The sequence below is a fragment of the Megalops cyprinoides genome, chromosome 7 (genome assembly GCF_013368585.1).
Source record: "Megalops cyprinoides isolate fMegCyp1 chromosome 7, fMegCyp1.pri, whole genome shotgun sequence".
Lineage (NCBI taxonomy): Eukaryota > Metazoa > Chordata > Actinopteri > Elopiformes > Megalopidae > Megalops > Megalops cyprinoides.
In genome coordinates, this window is record NC_050589.1 from 35,151,550 (window position 1) to 35,178,229 (window position 26,680).

Here is a 26,680-nt window from a genome sequence, read left to right on the forward strand (position 1 = left end):
TGCGCGGTGTGTTTCGCCGCCAGTAAAAACGCCTTCAACCTGATAACACTTTCAACAAGTTACTCACAGATATAAACCATATAGTCTGTATGTCAGTCCAAAAATATTTACAAAAATAGCTGTCTCATTCAAAGTATTGATATGAGTATGACGTCAGCTTACAGCTAAAACATTAGGGACTCACACATTGAAGAGGCGGTCTTTAATCAATCAGTTAAATTGCATTTGTTACAGTGCATTTTTACAATTCAGATTGTCACAAAGCACTGTACATGTAGCACAGTCCCAGGGCAACTGGGAAAAATTCACCCAAGAAAAAGGCAGAAAAATGATGTAAATCATAACAGTGGCATAGCACATAAAAGGTATCAGTTCATCCCAACAGCACCATTCTATAGCCTTTGAAGTGAACAGGGGATGGCATGGTGGCCTCGGGCAATTTATGAGTGGCAATCCCTCTTCCAGGCATTGTAGTCTTTGTGGCAAGTTAATACAGCAGCTTACCACAGAGCTACTTGTTACTCAGATCAGAGGAGAGACAGAAAGAGGAAGAAAGAGTGAGGAGACAGAATGAGAGGGAAGGTTAGAATGGGATGACCAGGGAATTTAGGTGCAGTAAGTTATGGGGCAGTGTTACACTATGTATCCTTATAGCAGAGATAAACTATATCAGCAAACAAAGAGGGGGTGAGTAGAAATGCATACAAATAACAAATGCTACCCACTGTTTCATCTATTCTTTACCTTTTTTCACACAGGCTTCCAGACATAACTGACCAGTGAGAACAATTATTAGGGTTACTATAGGATTTGCAATATAATAGGGGATGGAGAGAAGATTGACGTGGACATATAAAGATGGAGAGGAAGCAGAAAGGTCACATGGTACAGAAGTAAGTAATTGTAAGGATCAGGGTCATTGTACATATTTCATGGGACACCAAAAAAGGGCCTAACTCTTGCAGCTGGTGAGGTATGATCCATGACTTGGTAACATGACCAGTGGCATACTTGCCATCCCAACGGGGTATGGCAGATCACTTGAACACCTTTCATTCCAAGGTTTGCCTATTAGGCAGGCCAGGTTCATGCTGATACCATATAAGTAAACAAAACTGGACATGTATTGTGCAAAACCAATATTAAAATTTAAGTCATACAGGCAGATGATGGTTTAATTGTTATATATTGTGAGGCAGTTATTCCTTAGTACTAAATCAAATCATAAGCATTGTGAAATCTTGTGAGAATTTCTTAAGTCTGTATAAGAAGAGATAGAATGTCTAGTTCTATGGTGAATGGTTCTATATAATCATAATACATAAGGGCTTCTCTCGGACACAGGAGTGTCCCGTGTTGTACAAATTGCTATCTCACACATCGGAGAGGCGTGCACAGCTGCCATTATAGGAAAGACAGACCCAGAAAGCAGAGAGGAGTTTTGTATACTGATCAGTGATGTGAAGGAATGACTTTAAAGGGGGCTTATAATGTGTCCATGAAGCAAACCACATATGTTTTCATAGAGCACTGGATTCACTTATTAATTATAAACATGTGAGCACACTTATGATAGGAAAAAATGATTCTGGGGACATTTCCTTTTTAATTTGCTTTATTATCTGCTGATCTATTTATCTATCAATATGCTCTTGTCTTTCCAGTCACACTAGAGCCATGATTAAAATCTTTACAAGACACACAGTTGGCTCAATTACAGAAATAAAATGAAGATTCTTCAAAGTAAAAATAATAATAAAAAAAATAGTAACTATGAAATCTACTATCATACAATGAGTGAAATTAATACAATTTTAGCTGTATACACAATATATACAACATGGTAAAACAGTCTAATCTCTACATGGCTCTGAGTCATATTTGGCAAACAGTGACATGAGGAAACAAAGTGCAGTATAATGACATATCATAATGACCAATCTGTGCTACTATTAAAGACATTAAGTAAGATTGCCTGGAAAATGCTTATGATCTTTTTCAGATTTTAAATGTCTCCCTTAAAATCTTCCTATCACTATGTAGGTTTACTTCTATATACGTTATTCTACATGAGAAAAAAATGTGCATATACGTATACTGGCAGCTGGTCTATTGCTAGAGTAGAGCAAAGGGGTAAAAGGTATAAGGCAGATGCCAGTATATATGAAAATCATGTCTTTTTATGTGGACTCATGCTGGTCTAAAGGCTAGTTACTTAAACAAGGCCTTTACAGTTGGTATAAATATCCTAGCAGTTCTACACAGTTCGAAGTACATTTTAAAACCATGGTTCCCATTACAATACAGTCCTTACAATACAATGATTAGCATTTAATATGATGCTGGCTGTGGCGTTCTGATTTTCTTTAGCAGTTAAGAAAAATGATGTGAAATGTGATCGTCTCTGCATGAAACCACTGTAACCAATACCCAGTTTCACTATCCACTACATTATGGGTAATCAATATAAACTAACACACAAGCAAACCGTAGCAATATCTTTACACAATACCCTGCATTTTAACACAAAAAAATTAGAGTAAAATATTCAAACATGTCCTGAGGACAAAACTGTACACTAATATTGCTTTGGAGTAGCATTTTTCTAAGAGAATGTTCATAGAGTTATGGTACAAAGCAGCTATTATTTTTCAAGAGAATTGGTAACAGGCAATTAATCTTCCGTGCAGAGTCATTTGAAATGGCCTAGATACCGAATCCTATGAAATGACCTCATACATACTGTACTGTAGAGTCGGGAGCAAGGCAGATTATTTAAGGCAAACAACTCCTTGAGGCAAACATAAACTGTAGAAGGAAAAAAAAAACATAGCAATGAAAAAGAGCACAATCTGAAGATGTAAGCTGATGTGGCAACAACACTGATGTAAAACTGACCTCCCCACATTCTGGAATGCACCATGCTCCTCTCCATGCTCCTCAACATAGCGTTTAATTGGCATTAAAATCACTGTATAGTGTTAATATGGCATCAAAATCTAGAATAAAAATCATCCCGAAAGCACAATGGTGTAAAATAAGAATTCCCCTCTGTGAACACTGCTGGAATCACCTCGTAGCTGCTTATTACCACACCCCAAAGCTGCGCAATTACACTATGCTTAGCTGCCCCAAGTGTTTTCTGGTGGTGAGACCCCTGTTGACACAATTCAGCAAGTTACCTCACAACACTTTCTTGAGGAAGGCCAACAAATTGAGCCCTAGATCCCTTTTTTGACAACCTCACCCAACAGCTTAAATTAAAAGAAGAGAAAAGCAGATGTTTTGAACGAAACGGTATGCAAGTAGAGTAGCAGCTGACAGCCAGGGTCAGTAACAGTAGTAGAGCTGTGAGCGCAGCCCTCTGTAGGAGTCCTCGCTCTGCGGGCCAGGCTGCTCCCCTTCAAACAGCATGGAGTCAGGGAGAACGACGCCCTCTAGAGGGTCGGGCTGGCAGAACTCCACCACAAACTCCACCTCAGAGTCCAGCAGCGTCCTGGACCAGGTGGACGTGTCCAGCCGGCCGGCCACTCCTCCGTACTCCTCCGGCAGCACGGAGCGCGGGATGTTGCGGTGCAGAGAGCTCAGGTCTGATCCGTGAAGAATGAACTGTGTGAAAACACATGGGGGAGTTACTGTTCTGATCATTATTATGCCTACTAATCATCTATTTGACAGGTGCACTTATCCAAGCAATTTACAGGCTAGCAGGATATGACACATTAAATGTAAACAACCAGAATAATAGTAACTGAGGTGCAAAGCACATATAATTAAAGGTCTTCACAAGCCCAAACAATTACACCCTAGCCCTATGCTCAGAAAGTTAGATATAAGAGATATTACTGTTTTAAACACTGATCAAAAAACCTTTTAGAAACACACTGGCAGAACATTTAGTAGAGCTAATTTTTTTCAAACAAACATATCTGCTTTTTTTAAAAGGAAAAGTTTCAACAAACATAGCTAAATGGACTAACTCTTTGCAGTATATCAGAATAAACTCTAGATGATTTTTCATACACAATAGATAAGATAAATTTAATGAACTATCAGCATGTAAACATATTTGGCAAGAGCTGAGTTGACTTGATAATAGTGCTGGGCGGTATACCAGTTCATCCATCATTCATATACCGCTATACCGTAGCATAGCCAATATTTTACTTAGGTTAGATGAGCGCGTTGTTGGTAAGCTTACGCAACTAAGCTCTGTTTGAACTAATCGTGACGTGACTTTGTCAGTGCCAAAGTAAAGGATTACATACGAATGAACGAACGTGTGTCACTGAAAACTGCTGTGCACCATGCCTTAACAGTGAAAGCATTCATGAAATTTGTGTTTGTGTGCTTGCGAAAGCTACAACGTGAGACTGTTTAATTAACAAGGACGGCATTTATCGATTTAAATTACATTAAATGCTCGCGACACAAAACAGATTTTGTGAGGTCTGTTTTCTAAATGTTATTGTTCATAACACTCAACCTAACCTAAAAGTTTATTCTCAGTAATTTAAATCAATTTAACTAACTTTAGCTCCGTTTTGTAATTTGAATTTTGTAACAGAAGAAAGCTATAATGTGAAACATTTAAGAGAAAGCTTTGAGATTATTTGCCACTTAATTATTCAAATTTCCATCCTTGTTAATTAAACAATTTCATGCTGTTGCTTTCACAATAGCACACATATTCCATCTGCAGTGTTTCGCGAGCATAATCATTTATTCTAATTACAGGATTGGTGTCGAGTATTCTCTGAATTATTTGTTTTATTGTTAATCAAGGAGGATAAAAGGGAACAGGTTGAAAGTAATGATAGATTTAAAGGTAGTGTTTCCGCTTTCCCTGTTTCCAGCTCACCAGCCACCACTGTGTAACACTAATAATTTTGCATTTACAAAATTACACCACCAAACTAGCCAGGTAGCATAACAGTCTGTTAACAGCTGGGAGAAGCTCCGTCACTATGGTAGATTAAAGAACAGAAAACAGAGATGGACGATGAAGAAAGTGAGACCGGAGATGCACCAGAAGAACTTGTGCCCAAGAGAGGAGCTGTGACTGCAGTTATAGTTTATAGAACTATCTTAAAATATTTTGTTTTTGAAAAGGAAGCAATGTTAAAAAAATACATATGCCAACAACTTTAAGTTCTGTTTTTACTACGCTGCATGACCTCTCCATCACCGTCGATGGCACCACAATACCATCCTCTCAGTCAGCAAAGAGCTTGGGCATCATCCTCGACAGTAACCTGGACTTCAAGGAGTACATTGCTCGCACGTCATGAGCCTGCCGATTCCTCCTCCACAACATCAGGAGGATTCGTCCGTTCCTGACAACATACGCGACGCAGCTCCTTATCCAGGCCACAGTTCTCCCTCGACTGGACTACTGCAACGCTCTCCTCGCAGGCCTCCCAGCCTGCACCACCCAGCCTCTCCAACTCATCCAGAATGCAGCTGCCCGACTGATCTTCAACCTCCCCAAATTCTCCCATGTTACTCCCCTGCTGAAATCCCTCCATTGGCTTCCTGTCGCTGCCAGGATCAGATTCAAGACCCTGACCCACGCCTTCTCTGCAATCAACAGGACAGCCCCTGCCTACCTCCAAGAACTCATCCAGCCCTACACACCAGCCCGACCCCTGCGCTCAGCAGCAACTGGACGCCTCGCTCCTTGCATGGTCAAGGCAGGAGGTGCTCGTTCTGCCAGACATCGGCGTTTCACATACATCGCTCCCCAGTGGTGGAACGAACTCCCTGTCTCGCTACGGACAGCTTCTTCACCCCATTCCTTCAGACGGGGCCTGAAGACGCACCTCTTCAGACTCTACCTGGATTGACCCAGCACACAATTGCTGCTGCCCCCCCCCCCAATCAGTGCTGTCGGAAATTGCTGTGCTTTTTAAATTGTGCTTTTTAAATTGTTTCTTGTTGCCGCCTTTACCCTGACGCTCATTGCGCCGTTTGAAGTTGTTGAAGTTTGCCGTTTCAAAGTGTATCGTATTAGTTGCCCTATAGGCTGTAATTGTACAAATCTAATAGTACTGTGTCCTCAAACAGACCTTGCTCTCAGCTGAGAACTGTCTCGTTGTGGAACTGTACACATCCTGTCCCCGTACTGTCGCTATACTTGCTGTATGCACTTCTGTAAGTCGCTTTGGATAAAAACGTCTGCTAAATAAATAAATGTAAATGTAAGTATTTGGCCACACCTGATTTTCAGGGTTTGGGCTAGGCCCCTTATCTCCAGTGAAGGGCAACCTTAATGCTTCAGCATACCAAGACATTTTGGACAATGCTATGCTTCCAACTTTGTGGCAACAGTTTGGGGAAGGCCCTTTTCTATTCCAACATGACTGTGCCCCAGTGCACAAAGCAAGGACTCATCAAATGGTTTGATGAGTTCGGTGTGGAAGAACTTGACTGGCCCGCACAGAGCCCTGACCTCAACCCCATCGAGCACCTTTGGGATGAACTGGAACGGAGATTGCGAGGCAGGCCGTCTCATCCAACATCAGTGCCTGACCTCATAAATGCTCTACAGAATGAATGGGCACAAATTCCCACAGAAACACTCCAAAATCTTGTGGAAAGCCTTCCAAGAAGAGTGGAAGCTGTTATAGCTGCAAAAGGGGGACCAACTCCATGTTAAAGTACATGTATTTGAATACAATGTCATTACAATGTAATGGTCAGGCGTCCGAATACTTTTGTCCATATAGTGTATATTGTGTCATTTTGTGGGGCCAAGCAAACCCTATAGTAATCAAAGCCTTCATTATATACATGATGAAATTTAAATGTTTTTATATTCTATGTACTCCTGACAGTAGAATAAGCCACAAACCTATATAAAGGCCCAGTCATGCAAAAAAAAAAAAAAAAAAAAAAAAAATACCGTGATATACCGTGAAACCGCCAGAATCTTAAAAAATACCGTGATGCAAATTTTTAGTTATACCGCCCAGCATTGCTTGTTAAATATGAAAATAATAATTAAACAAAACAAGCAAAACGTTGCAAAAAATGAAGGTTTTTCACATTCACTGTATTTTACAGCACCAATCTTTCTTGTGTCTCCATCAACAATGACCAAAAGCATATCCAACAATACAGAAGTGGTTTACTGTCCCAGTCTTTCTTCAAGGAACTATTTAATCTCAAATTTAGCTTTGACTTCCTTTGTTATGTTTTTTGTACCCTACTCCACACTACAGCATGGACACATGCTTAGCACATCAGCTGACAGCAATTTTCACACTGACCCAAAAAAAGCTGTAACAATTTCAGACCCAAAAACCTGCTCAGGTCAGTTCAACTAGTGAAGACTTCTAGTTTGCATTACAATAAAGAGGCATCAAGCTGGAAGACATCACCAAGGCAACATAAGCATACAAGAGTAAAATCAAGTTACCAAGCAATTATCCTTAAGAGCAACATACTTGCCTCAGACTAAAGTGAACATAGAGCCCATAAAACCTATAAAAGCAACTTCTGGAATTTACTTCCTCTAGAGTGCTACCACAAACACTAAGCACACCACAAGATCCCATTCAAAGAGACAAGTGCATCCCTACTGATACAATATCCCTCAACTCTTCAATCATTTTGTTAATTCCATTGCAGGCACTGGACTAATGTATATGTATTCTGCACCCTATGCCTGGAATAGCCTGCAAAAAGAGTTAAAACTTCAGGACTTGGTCACGCTCAGTGAATTTAAAGCTACAGTTAAGAGTTGGGAAACAGAGTCTATTGGGAATTGCAAATGTTTTTAGCTGAAAATTGATTGCTTTTGCACTTGTAGCACTTTGCACTTTCTACTTGTCCTTTGTCTTTTTGTGTATTTTTAATGCTTATGTAATTTTTGTTTTGCTTGAAACTTGGTGTGCTGCTTTTCTTGGCCAGGTCTCTATTGTAAAAGAGATTTTAATCTCAATGGGACAAACCTGGTGAAATAAAGGTTAAATAAAAAAAATGTCAATGACCACAACGATTTAAAGTTAATTACTCAAGAGCCTTAATTCAACCACATTTCAAAGATTTCCTCCTTTACTTTGAGTGGTACATTTAAGTATGTGGTAGCATTTTTCCATTTCTTCCCAAGGTCTTGGACTTGGTAGTAAACAAAAACTTTAAAAAACCTGCAAAATATTCATATTCACATTCACTCAAAGTGAATGATGAAGCATGTTTCAATTAGCATGACTCTAGCCTTGAATTACTGAATTATTATTATAGTATAACAATGTGTGCAAGGTACGATTTAATGCCTAAATGTTTCCAGGAAAGCATACTGAAAACAAATTACACACAACTACAAAAAGAAAATCCAGACTCTCGACTGGTTTCATAGAAATTTACGGCTGTGACTTTATGGCACTTATGGAGGTGCAACCTGAGCTGATCACTCACCCTCTCTGCCATCTTTTCCTTCAGGAAAGGCTTAATGATGGCAAATATCCCTTTGAAAATCCGAGGTTCATTTATAATGTTGACAGCCTTGATCCTAATGGGAAACCCATCCTGTAACAAAACACAAATCACTGTTAAGAGGGGCATAAAATGATACAGTGCCTGTATACCATTAAGACTTTCTAAAATGCATCAATATTTACTGCCTCTTAAGAGGCTTCCACATCTGAAGGTCCTCATCTAGGTTAGCCACAGGAGATGTCCACCACAAAAATCACAACTTATGTAAGTTGTTCCAGCCCACCACAGGTTAATGTACATATTCACTTTTAAGGAATAGGGAAAAATCAATTTTAATGAAAGACTCACTCATTTTCAAAGTATATGGATGGCTCATCTCCTGCCCTTTAGTCCTCCTATCTCATTGAAACACTACTGTAAATTAAATACTTAAGCCCAGAAAAGGTACATGTCAAATGTGACTTACCTGAAGGATCCCCACGACTTTCTTGGCTAGGAAAGGGCCCAGACTGGAGGCCTGGGACAAGCCCACCCCAGAGTAGTCCGCCAGGATGACAATTCCATTTACCTGGGTCTCCTCTGGCTGAATCAGCTTCTCCAAAGTCAGATATATGGCCCGGATATTGTCTACAAACGGGTAATCATTCGGCTTCCACTTTCCTATTGGAAATTCATCATAGAGAAAGGCAAAGGGATCCCAACATGTAATTAATAAACATATATTCTCTTGGATTGCTAATGGACTCTACTTTCCTAGTGACACCCACTATACATGCATATTGGTATCTACTTAAGAACTGCCAGGGAAAATTAGCTTCTGCCAAACTCTAGTAACAATATAACAAAATTTGGGGGCATAATGTTGCTTCAGGTGTTGTCTTGACATCACTGTATACAGTACATGTCAACTGCCCTCAGATGGTTGTGATTTCATTACTGGCCTGTAGAGGACAGCAGAGAACAACCCATTCCATCCATGGAACTCAGGAATCAACGCCTCTCTTTCAGACAATCTTCAAAAAAACGACATCCCTGAATCATAGCTCTGAACTGTACACTGTTCTTGATAACTGAAGGAAAATAAATCATGACAAAATCATGGTATGTGTAAAAGTCAATCAAAGGTACACTTTCTGGGTATCTCCATATCAGCAATACACCTCTGACAAACATCATGGCTAATATCTGATCAGATTAAAAAGTCTGAATAGTAGTATGTCATCCCCAGTCCTGTAAAGACTAAGAAACTGACCAGGTCGTAGGCACAGGATGTAGCGACCGTGGGGGTCTGGGTGAGGCAGGACGGTCAAGAAGCCTAGGTCCAGCACGTGCTTGACCGTCGATGGTCGCAGGTCGTGGAAGACCTCGGGCCAGGCACGCCGGCTGGCGTGGTAGTTCAGGAGCAGCTGGAGTGCCCGGTCATAGTCGAACTTCCGCGCGCGGAGGAACCTCAGGAGGAAGGCGTCATCCAGCCTGGTCCTCAGGTTGGGCTGGTCCTTCAGGACCATGTCCCGCAGCGCCTGGACGTCGCGGAGCCGCCACTCGGGCTTCTCCTGCAGCTCCTCCCGCGCCTTGGCCACCAGCTCGGGGGTCAAAGTGCAGGTGTAGATGGGAGGGGGAGCAGGCGGGAATCCTGTCGCTGCTGCTGACTCCTCCAGAGGTCCGACATCAAGAAGGCCATTTTCCTCTGCCATGGGCTACCTGTAGTTCACTGCCCCAGAAACAGGTATTTTATACCATTCAATGGCAACAACACATCTTGTATGAGTGAGAGACCTAATTATATGATTCTAAATGAAGAGCAAAGCTAAAAACACATCGTGTACTGCTGTTAAGATCTAACAGAAAGAATCTTGCCTGTTTCAATGTACTGCCATTTTCCTTAATTATCGCAATAATATTGTCGCTCATAATAAGCCATTATTTAAATTTATTTCAGGTAGAAAAGTAAAAACAAAAAAATGACAAATTTAACATCTCACTTGCTCATACTATTTCCTGAAGTAACTCCATTATAAAAACAGGAGTAACAATTAACAACTACCTCGTCTCGCAATGCCTACCTTAGCTTTCTCCTAGATCTAGCAAACAAACGTTAACACATGTTTCTCACAGATCACTTCTGACCGGGTTGAAAAATTTCAGGGGTAAATAACAAATCAGCTGTTAGGCAGCAAATTTGCACCTTGTTGTTTACAGCTAGCTAGACAATACTGCTAGCTGGATGCATTTCATTTTAATTAAAAAGAAAATAATGGTGAATCGTTTTAATTAGCTAACTCGTGTTCGCATGTCTAGAAAATTAGCACCAAGCAGTTCAAAATGAATTACAGTATTCGGCTAGCTACTAAGCACGTTTTAGCCTGGTCTCGCTGATACGCTCTCTTGCTGGCAAGCTTGTTTTGATTTACGCTACCTATTCAGACGTATGTCTAGCTAGCGAGCTCTTTGAAGCTGCAGTGCTTGTTGCGACTATACACAGCAAGCTAGCTAGCCGACTACGCTAGCTTACTGACTTGCTTTTTGATTAGTCTGCCAGGATATCAACTCACGTTGCATTTTGCCACACACTTGCAACCAAAATAAAACCAACAGATCTGCCTGTAAAGGACAAGCAATCGCAAGAAAACGCCGTCAAAGCTCGATAACACAATCATAAACCGACCTGCCCCTGCAATCTTCAGTTCCGGGTACCGCAGATGCCAGCAGCTCCTCTATGGCTACTCTGTATCATGTGACAATATGCGTCATGCGTTGTATGTTATTGATGGAAAATTATATTCGTGTTATTTGTTGTGGATTCAGACTTGACATTTGTATATATATATATATGTATGTATATATATATATATATATATATATAGTGATTAATTAATAATAGTTCTGTAAGTAACCAATGTGTTAATGAGGGCCTACGGTGACCGGACATACCGGTAGTCACTGCATTAGCCACCTTGCATCAAGTGTGTTGTACTTTCATCTGTGGACAGATGGTGCTATCGTCACACCGCTGAGTGCTAGGGGAGATCAGGAGATCTTTACGAATTAGGTGTTTTCGTCTGCTTCAAGTAATAATTGGTGTGGATAACTAAATGCTTGATGTTTTATTGCGCCGTACATTACTATCTTGTACATGTACTATGTGCACACTTTATTTTTTATTATTATTATTTTTAAAATTTTTGTTTGTTTACTTAGAGATTTGTTTTGCCAGAATGTTCACAAATCTTACATTTGTCCAAACAGAAAATGGAACAGCCAGGATAACTTAGCTGTCAAATTCATGATATTTTTGCTGCGAGCCTGCCTTGTCCCTTCAGAACCCTGCAATACAATGCACTGTTGACACAAATTTTATAAGAAAGACACCATCCTTCTACAATACTCAGTATAAATTGTGCATATAGTGTACAGTAAAAATTGTGTGTGTAGTGTAAATCCTAAAGTTATCTTTTTTAAGGAAAAAAGAAACACAAGAAAATTATCTAAAACCATTGAAACCAAGACCTCATTTCTCTATAAGCAATCTGTAATTATTTTATGACATTATTATCAATCTTAAGCAATACCCACCATACAGTAAAATCCTTGACTATGCTCTGCCACGTATGCCTCTAAATGTTTATGATAGCCTACTTTACTTTCCATGCTGCTCTGCATTTATAGCTGACTGGTCTGTGAAAGAAAGAAAAAAAGAAACATTTTGTTCTTAAGTTCAGTGTGCTTTATTACAGGCTCTATTTAACCACTGCCAACAGAAAGACATGCCAGAGCCCAGTTAGACCAGACAACATGCCAGCTGGCTTAAAATGTCAGGTTTCTGTGAGTTGCCACTTACTGAGCTGTTGATTACGTTTTTTTTTTCCATTACACAAAGTCAAAAATCAATATTTCACTTCCTGAGATAACAAATGTGTTTAACAACATCAGTTTTTCTGTTAATTCATTTTTGAATATTCCTTGAGTGAAGATCAAACTTTGTAGTTGAGCGAGACAGCTGAACTGCATTTACTGTACAGACCCTGTGGAGATTCATTGATTTTTTGAATTGATTTATTTAACTGGAAAATATGGAGGGCAAAGTGAATTGGCTGAGCTATAATAAAATAATAAACCCAAGAAGCATTTTGGTCAATTGCAATGGCAAATCTATACAGTAGCAAGGATATTATTTTTGAAAATAACCAAAGGTGTCACTGAATCACAAATGGTTCTGTAGATACGGCTAAAGTTGACTAGAAATGCATGTTTGGGTAGTAGGAGCAGCTGTATATTTGGTCGCACTCTAGGAAAAAGTAAGGTTGGTTACACCTAAAACACAGATTTAGGGCATTTTAAAACCCAAATACAGTTCAGAATTAAATCTAAGCTACAAAACATTGCCACTCTACCTAATTTACTTTAATTGTCATTTAAGTCTGGTTGAAAAACATAATGATATGAATTAAGTACTTTTCTTTGATCCACTGTCACCTAACATTGGCAGTCCTGCAAAAGTGTTGATGTTTCAAACTATGGATTTTTGCACAGGAAAGATACATCAGGTGAACATTTTCAATCAATGACTGACATAACATGGCTACACGCAATGCGTATTCTATAGGCTTATCAAATATAGGTCAAAGAGCACAGAAGAAAATTCTTAAAGCCTTCATGACTTTCTCTGTTACCCATTCATTCTTAATACCTTCATACATTTTGATCAGCTTTGTGTTGTTCAGAACAATTCTAATGCAAGCATTGCCGTACCTGTGGTCCAGCACTTCAAATCAGGGCAGATTCTCCTCAAAACACCTGAACTTAAGGGGTGGCCTATAGCAACTTTCTTCTTTGATCCTTCACTGAGTTCAACCATTTACAAATGTCTCTAACTTTGGTGGATGCCCAATATTTACTCTGCAAACAAGCGTTGCTCAAGCAACTTTGAAAGATAACAGCATGGGGTCTTCTGAAATAAATATTAGCATTCAGTGTTCTTTTCTGTTGTCACATCACAGAATGCCAAGTTTTCAGGGATTTGCTCTGAACATTTTGTCTAGGTTTCCAGTCTGATCCTACCAAATTGCATACTTGTATCACTCATAAAAATCCACAGTGAACAACTGTAGAGAAATTGGCTCTAGTGTAACTGAATTTCTTCATATCTTTTGCTCTTAACATTTGTGTAGGCTTTAGTTGATGTAGTTAATATAGACAATTTAAGTTAGAAATTTAAGTGATCCTATTCAGAGAAAAGGGCAGAGCTAGCCTGTTGAACCCAGACAGTGAAAGGTATGGGTAAAATTTGAGTAAAAGGTTTTTTCATCACACACCGCACTGTAGTGCTTCATTCACAATGAAGATTTGCTTGGTATCTGCAATAACCCAATATGAATATATGTGGCCTGCATCCAACAGCTGTTATTAACCATATTTGAAATTCTCATGCTTACCTTATGTTGCTCTCTGCCGTTAAATAATTTCAAAATGTTATTTAAAGAAGGAACAACACCATATCATGTAAAAATAAAACCTTGACATTTATTTCAATTTCACATTGCAAGTTCAAACAATCCATCTTTGCAGAGGAAGGCAGTGTTGAATGTATAAGGCACTTTTTCTGGCCATCAAACAATCATATACCCTAAAGGCAATAATATTCTATGTACAAACAAGATAAAAAATAACCTTTATCTTTTGAATTACCACAGCATGTTTAAACATGAAGAAAAAAATACCCTAAGAACATCTGCCTCTTTTTTTAAATTGAATACACATAGGAAGAGAAAATGTTTCCAAAAAAGCTGATATTTGTTTGCTGTAGTTGCAAAGAATGCAAGGCAGATACACTGATTGATTTTTTGTTGGTTTTACTTTACATTAAGACTGTTTGTAGTCCTAAAGTAGTTTTTCAAAAAATCTATTACAATAGGAAATGAGATTTAGAAAATGCATGAATTTTGAACTTTCTTATGTACAGTAATGTGCATCTTTTTTGTGAATATGAATGCTAATGTTGTTGAATACTAAATTCATTATACATACAAAATAAGACATTTTTCTGTTTAATACGACTTAAAATATAGCAAAAAATATACAGTGTGAAATTCTGAGTGAAATATTTTTGTAAAATCTCTAGAAGAGAATCGATGTTTGAATTTTAAGTCAGAGCAATTCACGCATATAGGGAGGGGTAAAAAAGTGTTGATCTGCATCATCATAGCTGAAGAGCTACCCACAGGACTTCAAAACACCAGGACATTTGTAATGCATGGTATGTCTTATACAGAAGCAACATATTTTACAAATACTGCAAAATTCAATCAATCTGACTTCATAGCCTATCATGTGAATTAAAAAAACTAAAAATACTGTGTAATAACACAAACAAAATGCCTCAGATGCACTTCTAGTTGTAACATTCTTAGATTTTGTATATGATTAAACAAGATACAGTATGTATACAGTATATATGTGAGTCCCATAAACAGTGACTAAAATATATAAGGTAATTAACAAAAACAATATGTGTCACATTGCTCATGAATGAGGTCAGGTATATAAGCTGATAACCTTGTCTTGTATAGAATTTACTGTCACATATTGTACACTCCTGAGTGATATACAGCAATGAAAACATAACATATTCATAGTTTCAATGGCTTCACCCGATGTCCTCATCATCTTTGAGGGACAATTACAGTACACAGCCATCTCTTTAAAACTAGGCAAGGCCAAGTATCACATTTGCTGCTGTTTGATTTCTGTTCATTTTTCTGTCATCACATGTTTCAGAATCAGATCACAAATTAGCTGATGACCATACACCCAACCATAATGTTCTAATAAATGGGAAAAATCTAGCTCCTGCAAATCTGAACGAGGTCTCTATCTCTAAGTTGCAGTGATAACACATAAATACATCTATTCTGGCTTTACTTTTTTCTCTTACCCTTTTAGCATCTGTACAATAACTATATATCTTGCCTGACTTGCACAGCACCCTACTGTGGCTATGTTTAAGAATAAAAATATAGCAGTAGATTAAATTAGACATAATGTTAAGTTGTGATGTAGGCAGGACTGGTGTTAGATGGCCTCCTGCTTTGTGATGGTGGGTTGAGGGATGGCACTGGGTTGTTTGGGGACGGTGGCGATGACACCCTGGGCCAGCTTGTAGTGTTCAGAACTGGAGGATGCTGGAGGTGAAGGGATTGGGGTTTCGGGAGTGGCTGCAGGCAGGAAAGAAATTTGGTTAGTACAAGCATCTATTCAGCTACTTAAAAGCCATCTGGGGCCATCCAGTGTACAATCCTCAGTAGTTTTATCATTTGTATCTAACTGGAGCTTGAAGTTAAGACAAAAAAAGTCAGCGTTTCAAAATTAACCCTATGGGAATATGTCGAGCTGATGTAGCGGACCATGAACACACACCAATCTGATGGCTCTAACAAAGCTCATTTACAATTTTTTGGCTTCCCTTCTGTGTTATTTTCTCACAGAACCACCTCAGTACCTTCTAAGACCAGGTATACCTGATACATGATGCCATTTGGAATTCTTACACAGTGGTTGTTTTTAGCCTGCATTCAATGTTATACATTTTCAGTAATACTGCCGATTCGGTTCAACATTCCCTTTAAATTTTAAGGTACAGAAATACCTTTGGAACAGAAATGTGAAATACTGTAAGAATTGTAGTTACATTTCCAAAGGCATTAGAAATGTTTAGAAAGAATAACAGAAGCTTTCTTCCACAAAATAAGCCTGATTAGACTCTCTGAACCTGAAGGAGATTATTCTGCCAAGACTGTCGGGCGTTCAGCAACCTAACTCTGCCACACTGACGTGGATGGGACTCAGCAAACCGCATCATTACTGTTGGATTTACTGACACAGAGGATCCTAAAGAGAATTAGACTTTATATACAGTACAGTCTAATACTGTACATGCAGTAGGTGTTAGACTGAAAACGTGGTTCAGGTACTCACACATCTGGCCGTTGTGGATTGGAGTTGGCATGTTGCTGGCCACAATCACATTGTTGCTCAGGTGCTCCTGGACCAGATGTGGGTGCAAAGTATGAGGTGCATGAGGAGTCTCGTTGGCAGAGCCTGGGACAACAAGCACACCATCTTAATATGCATAACAACAAGTCAAATTCAGAAATGTTTGTCGCCTTTTAAAGAAGGGCAGAATTTTTGTATAGAATGCATATCTAACCAACCCTTTTTTAACATAAACTACACATTGTTCATGGTGCTTTAGTCAAAATGCTCCTTCTGAATCTGTTGTGGAGTGTGTCATCCAGAGGCTCCAGATTATGCATGTTTTGGTGAGGAGAAAACATGTTTGTGCACAGCTCGACTTCTTATCTGCCTCTTCCTGAGCACTCTAGTGTAAGGATCAAAATGAAAACAAAATGGAATAGTATGCAGATAAATCCATCTTAATGATGATTCAAAATGGGTTCTCGGGTAACCATCTTCACAACATCCCATCAGTACATCTGTTAGCTGTTTGTGTGTACTGTACATTGACTGTGCTGTGACGCTGAATGGAGGCCTGAGTGCTGGCATGCGAGCTCACCTCCCAGCAGCATCTCCTGCAGCAGGTTGTCAATCTTGGCCATGCCAAACAGCTTGACGAACTGGATCTGCTCAATCATCTGCCAGGTGATGCTCTGCAGGGTGGGCAGCAGCAGCAGCAGCTCACCGAAGCGTCCCCGTGAGTCATACTGTCGGTCATTGATGTAGTCCTCCAGGCTGACCTGCACCTGGTAGCGCATGCGTTTGATCTTGCCAGGGTCACTCAGACCTTTGGCATCTAGGATAATGGGGCAAAGCAGGTGATCAGTTAGGAAACCGGAGGTTAGTGACTGGCATCATTTTTCATTGGAATGGAAAGCCACAACAGGATTTCTGACACACACAAAATGACAATATCTAGGCCATGGGGCAGCTAGAATTAATACCCAAGAAAACAAACTTTAAAAATGAGCAAATGACTTCTGCATGAAACACACAAGAAAATAGTTGGCACTCTGGTCAGAGTGACATTTTTCCAGGTCATTCTTAAAGATTCCATACCAGTGAATATGGTTGTCATTTGAGAGTGGTTATCAGTACCTGGGTCAAAGAAAACAATGGCTTTCAAGCAGGCATATTCATTGTCATCTATCTGAAGTTCCTGAAAGGGCAGCACCAGCTCATCCAGAATCCGCACAGCTACGCGGCTCACCTCCAGCTCGGGACAGTTACGAGGAATTATGTGGTCATTTCCTGGAACAAATGGAGAACACAGTCACACCTGAGATAAACAGGCAGGGACTAGCTAATCAGAGCTTACTAAATGCAGTGTGTTTGGCAGCCAACCATTTCCTTCGAAAGAACTCAGGTAGGAGATGTGGAAAAGAGATGGGCCAACATAATTAATGGTATATGAGAAGGGAATGAGGTGAATCCATACCAGATATTCCATACCTTATATAGATGAAAAATTTAAGTGTGACCAAATCAAGACGGGTGTTATGGAAAAAATAACATCAGTGCAATCACAATTTCTCAGTGATGACTAATAATATGAATATTCTTGCTCTTCAGTCTTATACTGTAACAAAGGTAAATATACCATAACCAAGGCTTTTCACTTGCAGGACAGATGATGACACAGTCCTCAACAAGGTCGTCCAGTGAAATTACACTGCAGGCACCCTGATTTTACCATGTTAGTCTAAGTTCAAGGAAGATCCAATAACATTTTGGCCTTTTTAGAGGCTTTCTTTTCTGAGTAAACCATTACATTCCCTACAATGCATTTATAGTGCATATTACTACTATTGCAAACACTTAAGGTGAAGACAGAGATTCTTACCTAATAGCAAGATGTCTTTATAGAGCATAGACCGTTTAGCAGCTCCCAGGAGAAGGTGCTCACCAGCATGAGCTCGCAGTAGGGCCACCTGTAAGAAATGAACAACTGCTAAGCCCTCCAATAGCAGCCTTGCTTTATAAGACTCTTTCACTGAGCCCTCCAACGGCAGTCTTGCTTTATTCTTTCATTGAGCCTTCCAATAGCAGCCTTGCTTTATAAGACTATTCCACTAAAACCATTCAACAGCAGCTTTGTTGTATAAGACTTATAAAAGGAAATATGCTTGGTTGAACATGCCATGTGTTTATACATCTGCCTTGCAAAGTAATTCTACTAGGTATATATGCAGTCAGCTGACTAAACACTTTGCCTGGGTGTAAATTGTTATATGTTGTATGTTGTACACATATTGTTGAAATGTCACATTCTTGAAGAGCACTAATACATGTGTAATGCAAATGTAATGAATCCAGATAAGCCCAAATTGAAGTCAAACACATGTTGTACCATGATAACATATGAGAAGTGATAAGCATCTGCACAATTAATGTCCTCAAAGAGTTGCTCAGGTGTTTAACAAGCCAGATATTCAGTACATGCAATTCAGCAATCTTACATGTCACCCTCAGGCACAAAGTATGAACTAATAGTTTTACTGAAAACCAGGATTTCCTTTCTTGTGCAGGTCTTTGCCATTGGTTAATATGTTTAACAGGGGTCGATGAGTTATCCTTTAAAGGAGGGTTACTGCTGCTCTTTCTAACACAAATGGTGCATTTTTGTTCCCGCCGATGAGTGATTTATTTTCAGCTGGTGGCTTTGACAGATATACTGTACATTTTCTCACTTATATCGACAGGAAGCATGATAATCCTGTGAAGAGATTGTTTGAGTATTATGTAGATTCAACATTCAGCAGAGAGACGTATGCAGTCCTATAGTGGAGGAGGTCTAAGTACCTTAGGGTCGGAGAGTGGTTCAGAGATTCTCACACCGAGGATCAAGCCATGTGCTCCCTCATTAATTCACTGACCACAAATCAGTTACCAAGCCCTGTTTATCAAGGCGTTAATGATTTCGAATGACTCCGGGACAGGTGTAATTTTCCAACCAGCTCATCAAATTCTAACTCGAGACATCAAACTATATTAACCACGCATGCTTGAGACCATCAGACCGTCAAAGACCAGCAACATTTCCTGTGGTCAGAGTGTGCTACACAGATGCTGATGGTTGCAGTCAAAGGAGAGTTTTAGTTTCTGCTTAAGGATTCATGACCATGCTGGGGAAAATAACCTCTTTTTATCATACCCTCTCACAAACTTGGCTGAAAATAGCTTCATAAGCACAAGGCTAGGTCTCTGAAAAGTTATAGGTCTTTTATCTTCAAATTGCATGTGTTCATTTGCTTAATAAGTATGGTTAATTGGATATTCATTTAAGCTCTTTGGGAAGGAGCTGAACTGGCTCATAATAGAGAGAACACTGCCCCACTAGTGGATCCTGCCCCATTTATGACATATCTTTGCCTTTATAGCTGTAGTGTCTCATGTCTTCACAATAAGTGTCTTCCTGCCTGCGTGCCTGCATTGCACCTGCTGGTCTCACCTGGTCATCCAGAGCAAGGTCACAGAATGCAGGGATGTACTTGGCCCACTCCACCAGGACCAGCAGCTGCTGCTTCATGGACTCACAAACGTCTGTTATGTTGGCGATTTTCTTCGCTCTTATGTCACCATTCATGACAGGAATGGGAGAGGAGATCTGCAACACCATGGAAACCCCAACAGCAACACTTCACTGTGACGGGCTGATTGAACTATGACAATGCTCTGGAGACTCACAAAGGCAGTAGTGCAGACCTTACATATGAGTATGGTCTCTGTTACAAGTTACAGGTGTAGGTTTCTGATTCTGTGCATGACGTAGAAACATGTGCATGAAGTGCTTAAAATTGAAAATAATTTGTGTTGTGCTTCCATTTTTTAAATTGCACAGCCAGGAAAAGATCATAAGAAACAAAAATACATAGGCCTGGAATCAACCCTACCAGATTGCTGCTTGTCATTAAAATACACAAGGTAAGCTAATGGTGAGACATTCCTGGTTATTTTGTAGTGATACACATACCTGTCTGGACAGAACATCTGCCTGGATGAGTGCATTAATGGAGGGTAAGCTGCTGTCCTCGTAACTGGACCTCCTGGTGCTGATTCTGTCTCTCTCATTCTGAACAGCTATGGAGGAAAATGAAGAAAACCATCCAGCATAGGCACTTCAGAATAATTATTTCACATAATGCCCAGATCTCACTGATGGAGTCATAGCCACTATTTCAAACAAACTGTATAGAAGCAATCTGATACTTAAGGAGGAATTCAGTCTAACCACTACGATGATTTCTCCTTAACTTTGTGTAATTAACTTCAACAGAAATTAAGATGTTTTCAGTGTAAAGTAGTATAAGTACTTTAAAAATCAGTAGGTTTTAAATATTTGCATTTATTATTTATCACTTATATATTTACATTGATATACACTCAATATGTGCAAGCCTGCTGCTAAATCACGCCCCACCCCCACCCCAGCCTTCACACACCCGCCTGAAGTCTTGTGTTGAATTACTGTATTAGCTGTCAAGAATGCTCACTTCATTATTTGTAAGGATGAAGTGCTTACATTGAACGTCTGTCTTACGTTTAGAACTAGCACATGTGTTTGTTACATTTACCTTACAGTACATGAAGTTAAATATTACAGCTCCACAAGTATGATCCATGGAAATTTTTTTCTACATGTGGGGTATTGCTTTCTGTGTGACCCTCATAAAACAATAAAATGCAATGCAGTAAAAAACCTCCCAAAATAAGGAAGTAGGGAGAATCCAGCTAATGTCATTTTCTTTCAAAATCATCCCTTTCAAATGAAAAACATCCTCTCACAATTTTGATGACTGAAAAGGGGAAAATTAGTGTTGACCCTTCAGGAAAAAAAGAGCTCTCAAGGTTGTGGTGTTTATCAACGTTCAGTTATGATGCTTTAGAAATGTTTGCTCAGCAGAAGCTGGTCATAGACTTTAATGCACACTGGAGTGAACATTAACAAAGTACTACCTAGCTCTTGCAACACGGCCACAGGGGTTCCTCCAATCACATTCCTCCACTGTCCGGCCCCTCCCCCACTCCGATTGTGATTGACTGATAACGTGAGGCGTCCCCCGTTATACCTAATATGCTAGAACACTGTCTTCTCTCACCAATGTCATTCAGGAAGCTGCAATTACATTACTGTTTTCACTTGGAATCAAATTAATGGGGCTTCATATTCTTGCAATAGAACAGATGCTAGTTTCACAGGCATCTAACAGTGTTCATTGTGCCAATAAAACCCAGGGAGAGTGTTTGGTTGACCAAGAATTCACAGCCTTTTAAAGATTGTGTGCTAGACTGCATGCTTGGCAATGTACTGTACATCCCAGTAAACACTTTCCCTGGGTTTCATTTTCAAATATTTAGTCATATACTTTTGTTCATGTTTTGTCAGGTGATGAATTGTTTCTTAAAGAAATCTTGCCAGACAAATGAGTAAATTAATGAATACCTTCTTTTTTCATGCCTGCTCTAAAGCACTTCTTCAGTCTACAGTATCGACACTGATTCCTCTTGTCTTTGTCCACTATACACTGCCTGTTGAACCTGTTGAGGATCATTGAGAGAAATGTTAACAAACAGATGTATTAAAAGAACACTGGGGCAGGATTGGATCAGAACACCACTGAAATTATTCTCAATTGGGAACCCTGGATGGTTTTTTGACTTAAACCAAGAACAAGTATGTAGTTTTACCTTCCAATCACACCTGTCATTTAACTGCCTTTTTTACCATAACGTATATATGATGTATTTATAGAGTTTGAAAATAATGGAAACTGCTGACGGTTTTGCAGTGATCAACGGCTCCTCTCAAAGTGGCCATTTTTTATTGTCACTGTTTGTTTTACAAGTTCCCTTTTTGTGTTGCAAACCCAGGCAAAGGAACTGGTTGGGATTTTTGTTCTCAAGTGCAGTATACTTCACATTGAGTCACTCAAAAGAGATTCTTACTCTTCTTTAATCAAAGCCTGATATTTAGTCTGTATCGCACTGTCCTACTTTCAGAAATCTAAATCCTCAAAATGTACCCCCTGAGTGTAATTTGATTGGCTCCCACTGTCAGGGCCCTTACCTGCAGGAATACATATGGTTTTTACGAACACTGCGTCGGAAGAAGCCCTTGCAGCCGTCACAGCTGGACGCCCCATAGTGCTTCCCTGTGGCCCGGTCTCCACAAATGGCACACAGGGTGCCCGCCCCCAGGGGGTTGCCCGAGTTCATGTTGGCACTTTCCGCGGGCGAGGAGTCTGAAATCACACAGGGGAGCCAGACATGAGATACACCTTGGGCTGATCTTAATGCATGCAGCAATAATCTACTCGGACACAATTTCAATCACTGCAGTTTAACATACCTGTACTGACACAAACAATTAACCAAGCCATCTATAGGCTCTTCTAATGCAACATTTCTCAACAAATGCAGTGAAAGCAAGACCTGGAGGGAAAAGTGTAACTCATAAGAACCATCTAAATGGGGACCCAAATAAAAATTTTGATGTTTTGTCTGCGACTCTACAGTTGAAGGGGTTCATGTAGATGTGCATAATTCCTTATTAAGTACATTTGACCTAATAACAGTATTTGTTAACTTGCCATTCATACACTTTTACACAGAAAATGTATCTATGACCATGCATAAATATTTGAAAAAATTTATTACAGCTGACATAAACTGTCTCTGTGCACTAGATGCTATATGGTATTTCACATTAGTGGCATTCAGTGTCCTTGATACATTACAGCTACTTATGAATTTCATTGAAGAAATTCATTAGTGCTACCACTTGTGGGATAAATTCCCAAGAGAAATCCTGTGTAAAGTGTATGCAGTATTTGCCCTAGGGGTATCGCTCTATCACTAAATAATGGTTGCAAATGACCCTCAGATGATCTATATAAGTCATATGGAAGGATCTTTTCTTGTTGTATTGTAGTACATGCTTGTGCTTTCAGGACCTGGGTGCACATGCTAGAAGTTCATTAATGATATATAAAGGCCTATATGACCCCTTAAGTAAAATGTTATTATTGGTACTATGTTATTATTGAGTTCTTCATAGCCTCATGCTGACAGCACATCAGATGAGGAATATCTGACACAAACCCAAATTTGTTTATTTGTAATATGCCCCATTTCGAAATCCTTGTACACATGACAATCATTGTTTGTTGGATTCCATTAGACTTACAAAAACAAAAACAAAAGCTTCCCAAAAATCAATTTTTGTGGGTTATCAAGTTTTTGTGGGACGTCACTTGTTATCAGGTTGGTGGAGTTCCCCTTCAATTGAACAGAACATTTCAAACAGTGATCATCCTTTTGCCATCAGGCAGTGATGGACGGGATTGACTCCTGGTAAAGCGCTGGAAGGGTGGATATGGAGGAAAGGTCACATGGAACTGAAACACCTGGAGATGATGTATTCCTGAGCATTTTGTAGGCTATCAAGAGGTAGAAAATTAATAACCTGATTACTGGCTCCCACTTGAGCACAAAAAAATTTGAGCACTGAAGAATTAGTTTTAACAGAGAATTTTCATGAAGATGTGCAAGGTATCCCTAAATTAACTCACAAAACATGCAACATCCTTAACCAAAAATTTAAGCAGCAGTTATGATTTCTGTTTGTTTGCTTGTATTTTTTGGTTTATTACACAACATCACCGGTTCAGTGGTTCCTGAACTCATCACCAAATGGCCTGGTAGGTATGAAAACTTAACAAAAAAGCTTGGCCTAGGGGACAGATATGAAAAACTAAATGAAAGCAAAGAGAACAGAAATCATGCACTCCCCACTTTTGACAGTCAACAGTCATGGTTTGTGGTGTCAGTTCAGTGATTCCTGCCCTAAACAAGGTGGCTTAGGTTGTGTTTCATCATCAGCTTGATCTCATTCAAATGGTTTGTACTTTACTTGGCACAGCTGAGGAACATGATTGGTTACTCTGTGTTCCATGTACAATGGGGTACGTTCCAGTCCAGCTGCTGTTTGTCACATGGCAATGATGATGTTGTACCCTCATGCCTTTATATTTGATTATTTGGCAAGATTGTAGAATATGAGTATAAACTCACTAATACAGTGGCAAATGATGCCTTATTGTTTGTCTTGACAAGAGTTCCCGCGATTATCAGCAAGTTGACTCCTTTTAAAAAGGTGTCAGTCGCAACTGTGATTATATTAATGACAAACTAATTGCATTCAAGCTGATCAAAGGAAAGAGCACTCCTACATATTAGAGACACAGCTTGTCGGGTCAGTACAAGGCAAATCTGAGGTACTTGATTCCAGGTAAGATAAACATGATAAACATGATCTACAAGACATAGAGTTGATTACTTCTGAGACAATCAATAGAGACAGACTCCCTTTGTTTGGTCAAGTCATCAGTGAGGTTCTTTAAATCAATCTCCCTAATTTTACAGGATGTCATTGTTCTGTTTGTCATTCGAAGTTAGTTTTAAGCTTATCATATTGACCATAACAATCGCCACAGACACAGCACCTAAAAGATGAAGTCTGTATAATAATTCATGTTCGAATTTGAAGTAAGTTTGTTTGACAGAAATGAAAAAATGTAATTACATTCTGAATTTATTATCATTTCTCCTTGATGATTCTTTTTGAAATGCGTTTCCCAACAATAGAAGTAGCCACAAAAAGCAAGCACTAACAGTCAGAGAACATTGGAAAGAAACTAGCACAACATTTTCACAACACCTTTCCCATTCCTGTTTACTTTACTGCTGTCACGAAATTCTGTGACTGACTTTCCTGTGTTTATCCATGACAACATGAGTGGTCACAATTGACTAATTTTTCAAAAATGCCAAGGCTCTTAAATCTACAATCAAATGGCATCTTCAAATTCAATATAATTTGTATGTATGTATATATATATATATATATATATATATACACACAAATGCACATATAAATCATTCCATTCTGACAACTGTCCCAAGTGAATCACATGAAGGGATGATGTTATGTCCAGCCAGAGAATGCACGCACACCACTGCACACCGTGGCACTGGTGTGACCCTATCAGAGCTGCACGATAACGCAAAAACTGAGGACTATCGACTGCACTCAACACAGACTTTGAGATGACGAACACAGATCTCAAAGTTCAAAGCTGGCTCCTCGGCAGGTGACTCACCTGTGCCCATAGCGAGCACTTGCATGTTTTCGAACTCCAGCGTTGTGTACGCCGGGTCCAGGGCCTCGCTGTAGTCTGCCATCTCCATGTCTGCCAGGGCTTTGGACAAACGCATTCTCAGACACCAGACGCTGAGGGAACCGACTAGTCTGTCAGTCTCAGTGTGCCCCACCCCCCCATGCACTGAACCATCCCCCCCCTTTTTGGCCAAGCCCTACCTTCCTGATGCTGACCACCCCACAGTGAGTGATGAGGACATTCCCCTCCACTGTAGAGAGGAGTGGGGGGAGGGCGGAGCCTGTGGCTGAGTGGCAGGCCGCTCTTCCTCCCAGGCTGATATCCCAGGGAGGTGTGGGGCGGCTGACAAGTTAATGTTTAGCCAGCCACCCCCAGTGGTGAATCAGGGCTGTTTTTCACAAAGACAGCCTGACAGAGGCTCCCCCTCTGCCTCATCAACAAGAGAACCATAACGAGAACCATAAAACTCCTAACGCCTGGCCAAATCAGGAGGTGTGATTAGTCATTACTGTAGTCTCTGTCGCCAGTTTCAACCAGCTGTCAGAGTGACGAATGAGTCTCCACTGACATTTTCTCTCCTTTCTATTTCTGACAAGATCCCGTGAGGCTGGCCCGTTCTCAGGCTCACCTGAAAACCTGATGACACATGCCCTGATGAAGCAGAGGGCAAAAGGATCGTGCCTTCACCTGGGCGTGTGTTTCAGACAGCTGAAGTTCGGTGGTGCCCATCGCTTTATTTTTCTAGTGTAATTTCATATTGAACCTAGGCTAATTCCTGCTCATTGGAAACAAAAGCAATGAAAGAATTTCAGAACTCTCCGTGTTAGGAGAAGTGTTGGGTTTGTTTCAAAGAGCTCATTGTTCTACACTGCTCTACGCACACGTGACACAAACGCCACCTTGATCCAGCCGCACAGGAATGAACCTGCCAGCAGATTAAAACTGCGTACGTCTCACCAAAAGCCTGTTTAGTGAATGGTGGCATTGGGCGTCCATCACAGGCTGCCCAGGTATCTCTCAGATCATCCCTCATGAAGGTGCCAAAGTTT

General features: G+C 40.0%; 2 protein-coding genes across 4 annotated transcripts; both read right to left on the minus strand.

The window, feature by feature from the left end:
* Positions 1 to 1,618: 1,618 nt before the first annotated feature.
* Positions 1,619 to 13,288, minus strand: ttpal (tocopherol (alpha) transfer protein-like). 3 transcript variants are annotated; one of them, XM_036534034.1, is made up of 6 exons: positions 13,192 to 13,288; positions 12,016 to 12,117; positions 9,695 to 10,153; positions 8,909 to 9,102; positions 8,422 to 8,532; positions 1,619 to 3,609 (listed from the first exon to the last, which is right to left on the minus strand). In XM_036534034.1, exons 3-6 carry the CDS (start codon positions 10,134 to 10,136, stop codon positions 3,331 to 3,333), a joined length of 1,026 nt encoding a protein of 341 aa, XP_036389927.1. In that variant the 5' UTR covers positions 10,137 to 10,153; positions 12,016 to 12,117; positions 13,192 to 13,288; the 3' UTR covers positions 1,619 to 3,330. The 3 variants fall into 3 exon arrangements, with proteins under 3 accessions (XP_036389927.1, XP_036389929.1, XP_036389930.1); XM_036534036.1 differs by lacking the exon at positions 12,016 to 12,117; XM_036534037.1 differs by lacking the exons at positions 12,016 to 12,117; positions 13,192 to 13,288 and adding an exon at positions 11,108 to 11,290.
* Positions 13,289 to 14,528: 1,240 nt separating this feature from the next.
* On the minus strand, positions 14,529 to 25,793 carry hnf4a (hepatocyte nuclear factor 4, alpha). Its single transcript, XM_036533807.1, has 10 exons — positions 25,614 to 25,793; positions 22,520 to 22,694; positions 21,896 to 21,990; positions 20,426 to 20,532; positions 19,904 to 20,059; positions 18,296 to 18,383; positions 17,551 to 17,703; positions 17,012 to 17,248; positions 16,414 to 16,536; positions 14,529 to 15,653 (listed from the first exon to the last, which is right to left on the minus strand). The coding sequence occupies exons 1-10, from the start codon at positions 25,726 to 25,728 to the stop codon at positions 15,511 to 15,513; spliced, it is 1,392 nt and encodes a 463-aa protein (XP_036389700.1). The 5' UTR covers positions 25,729 to 25,793; the 3' UTR covers positions 14,529 to 15,510.
* Positions 25,794 to 26,680: the final 887 nt, after the last annotated feature.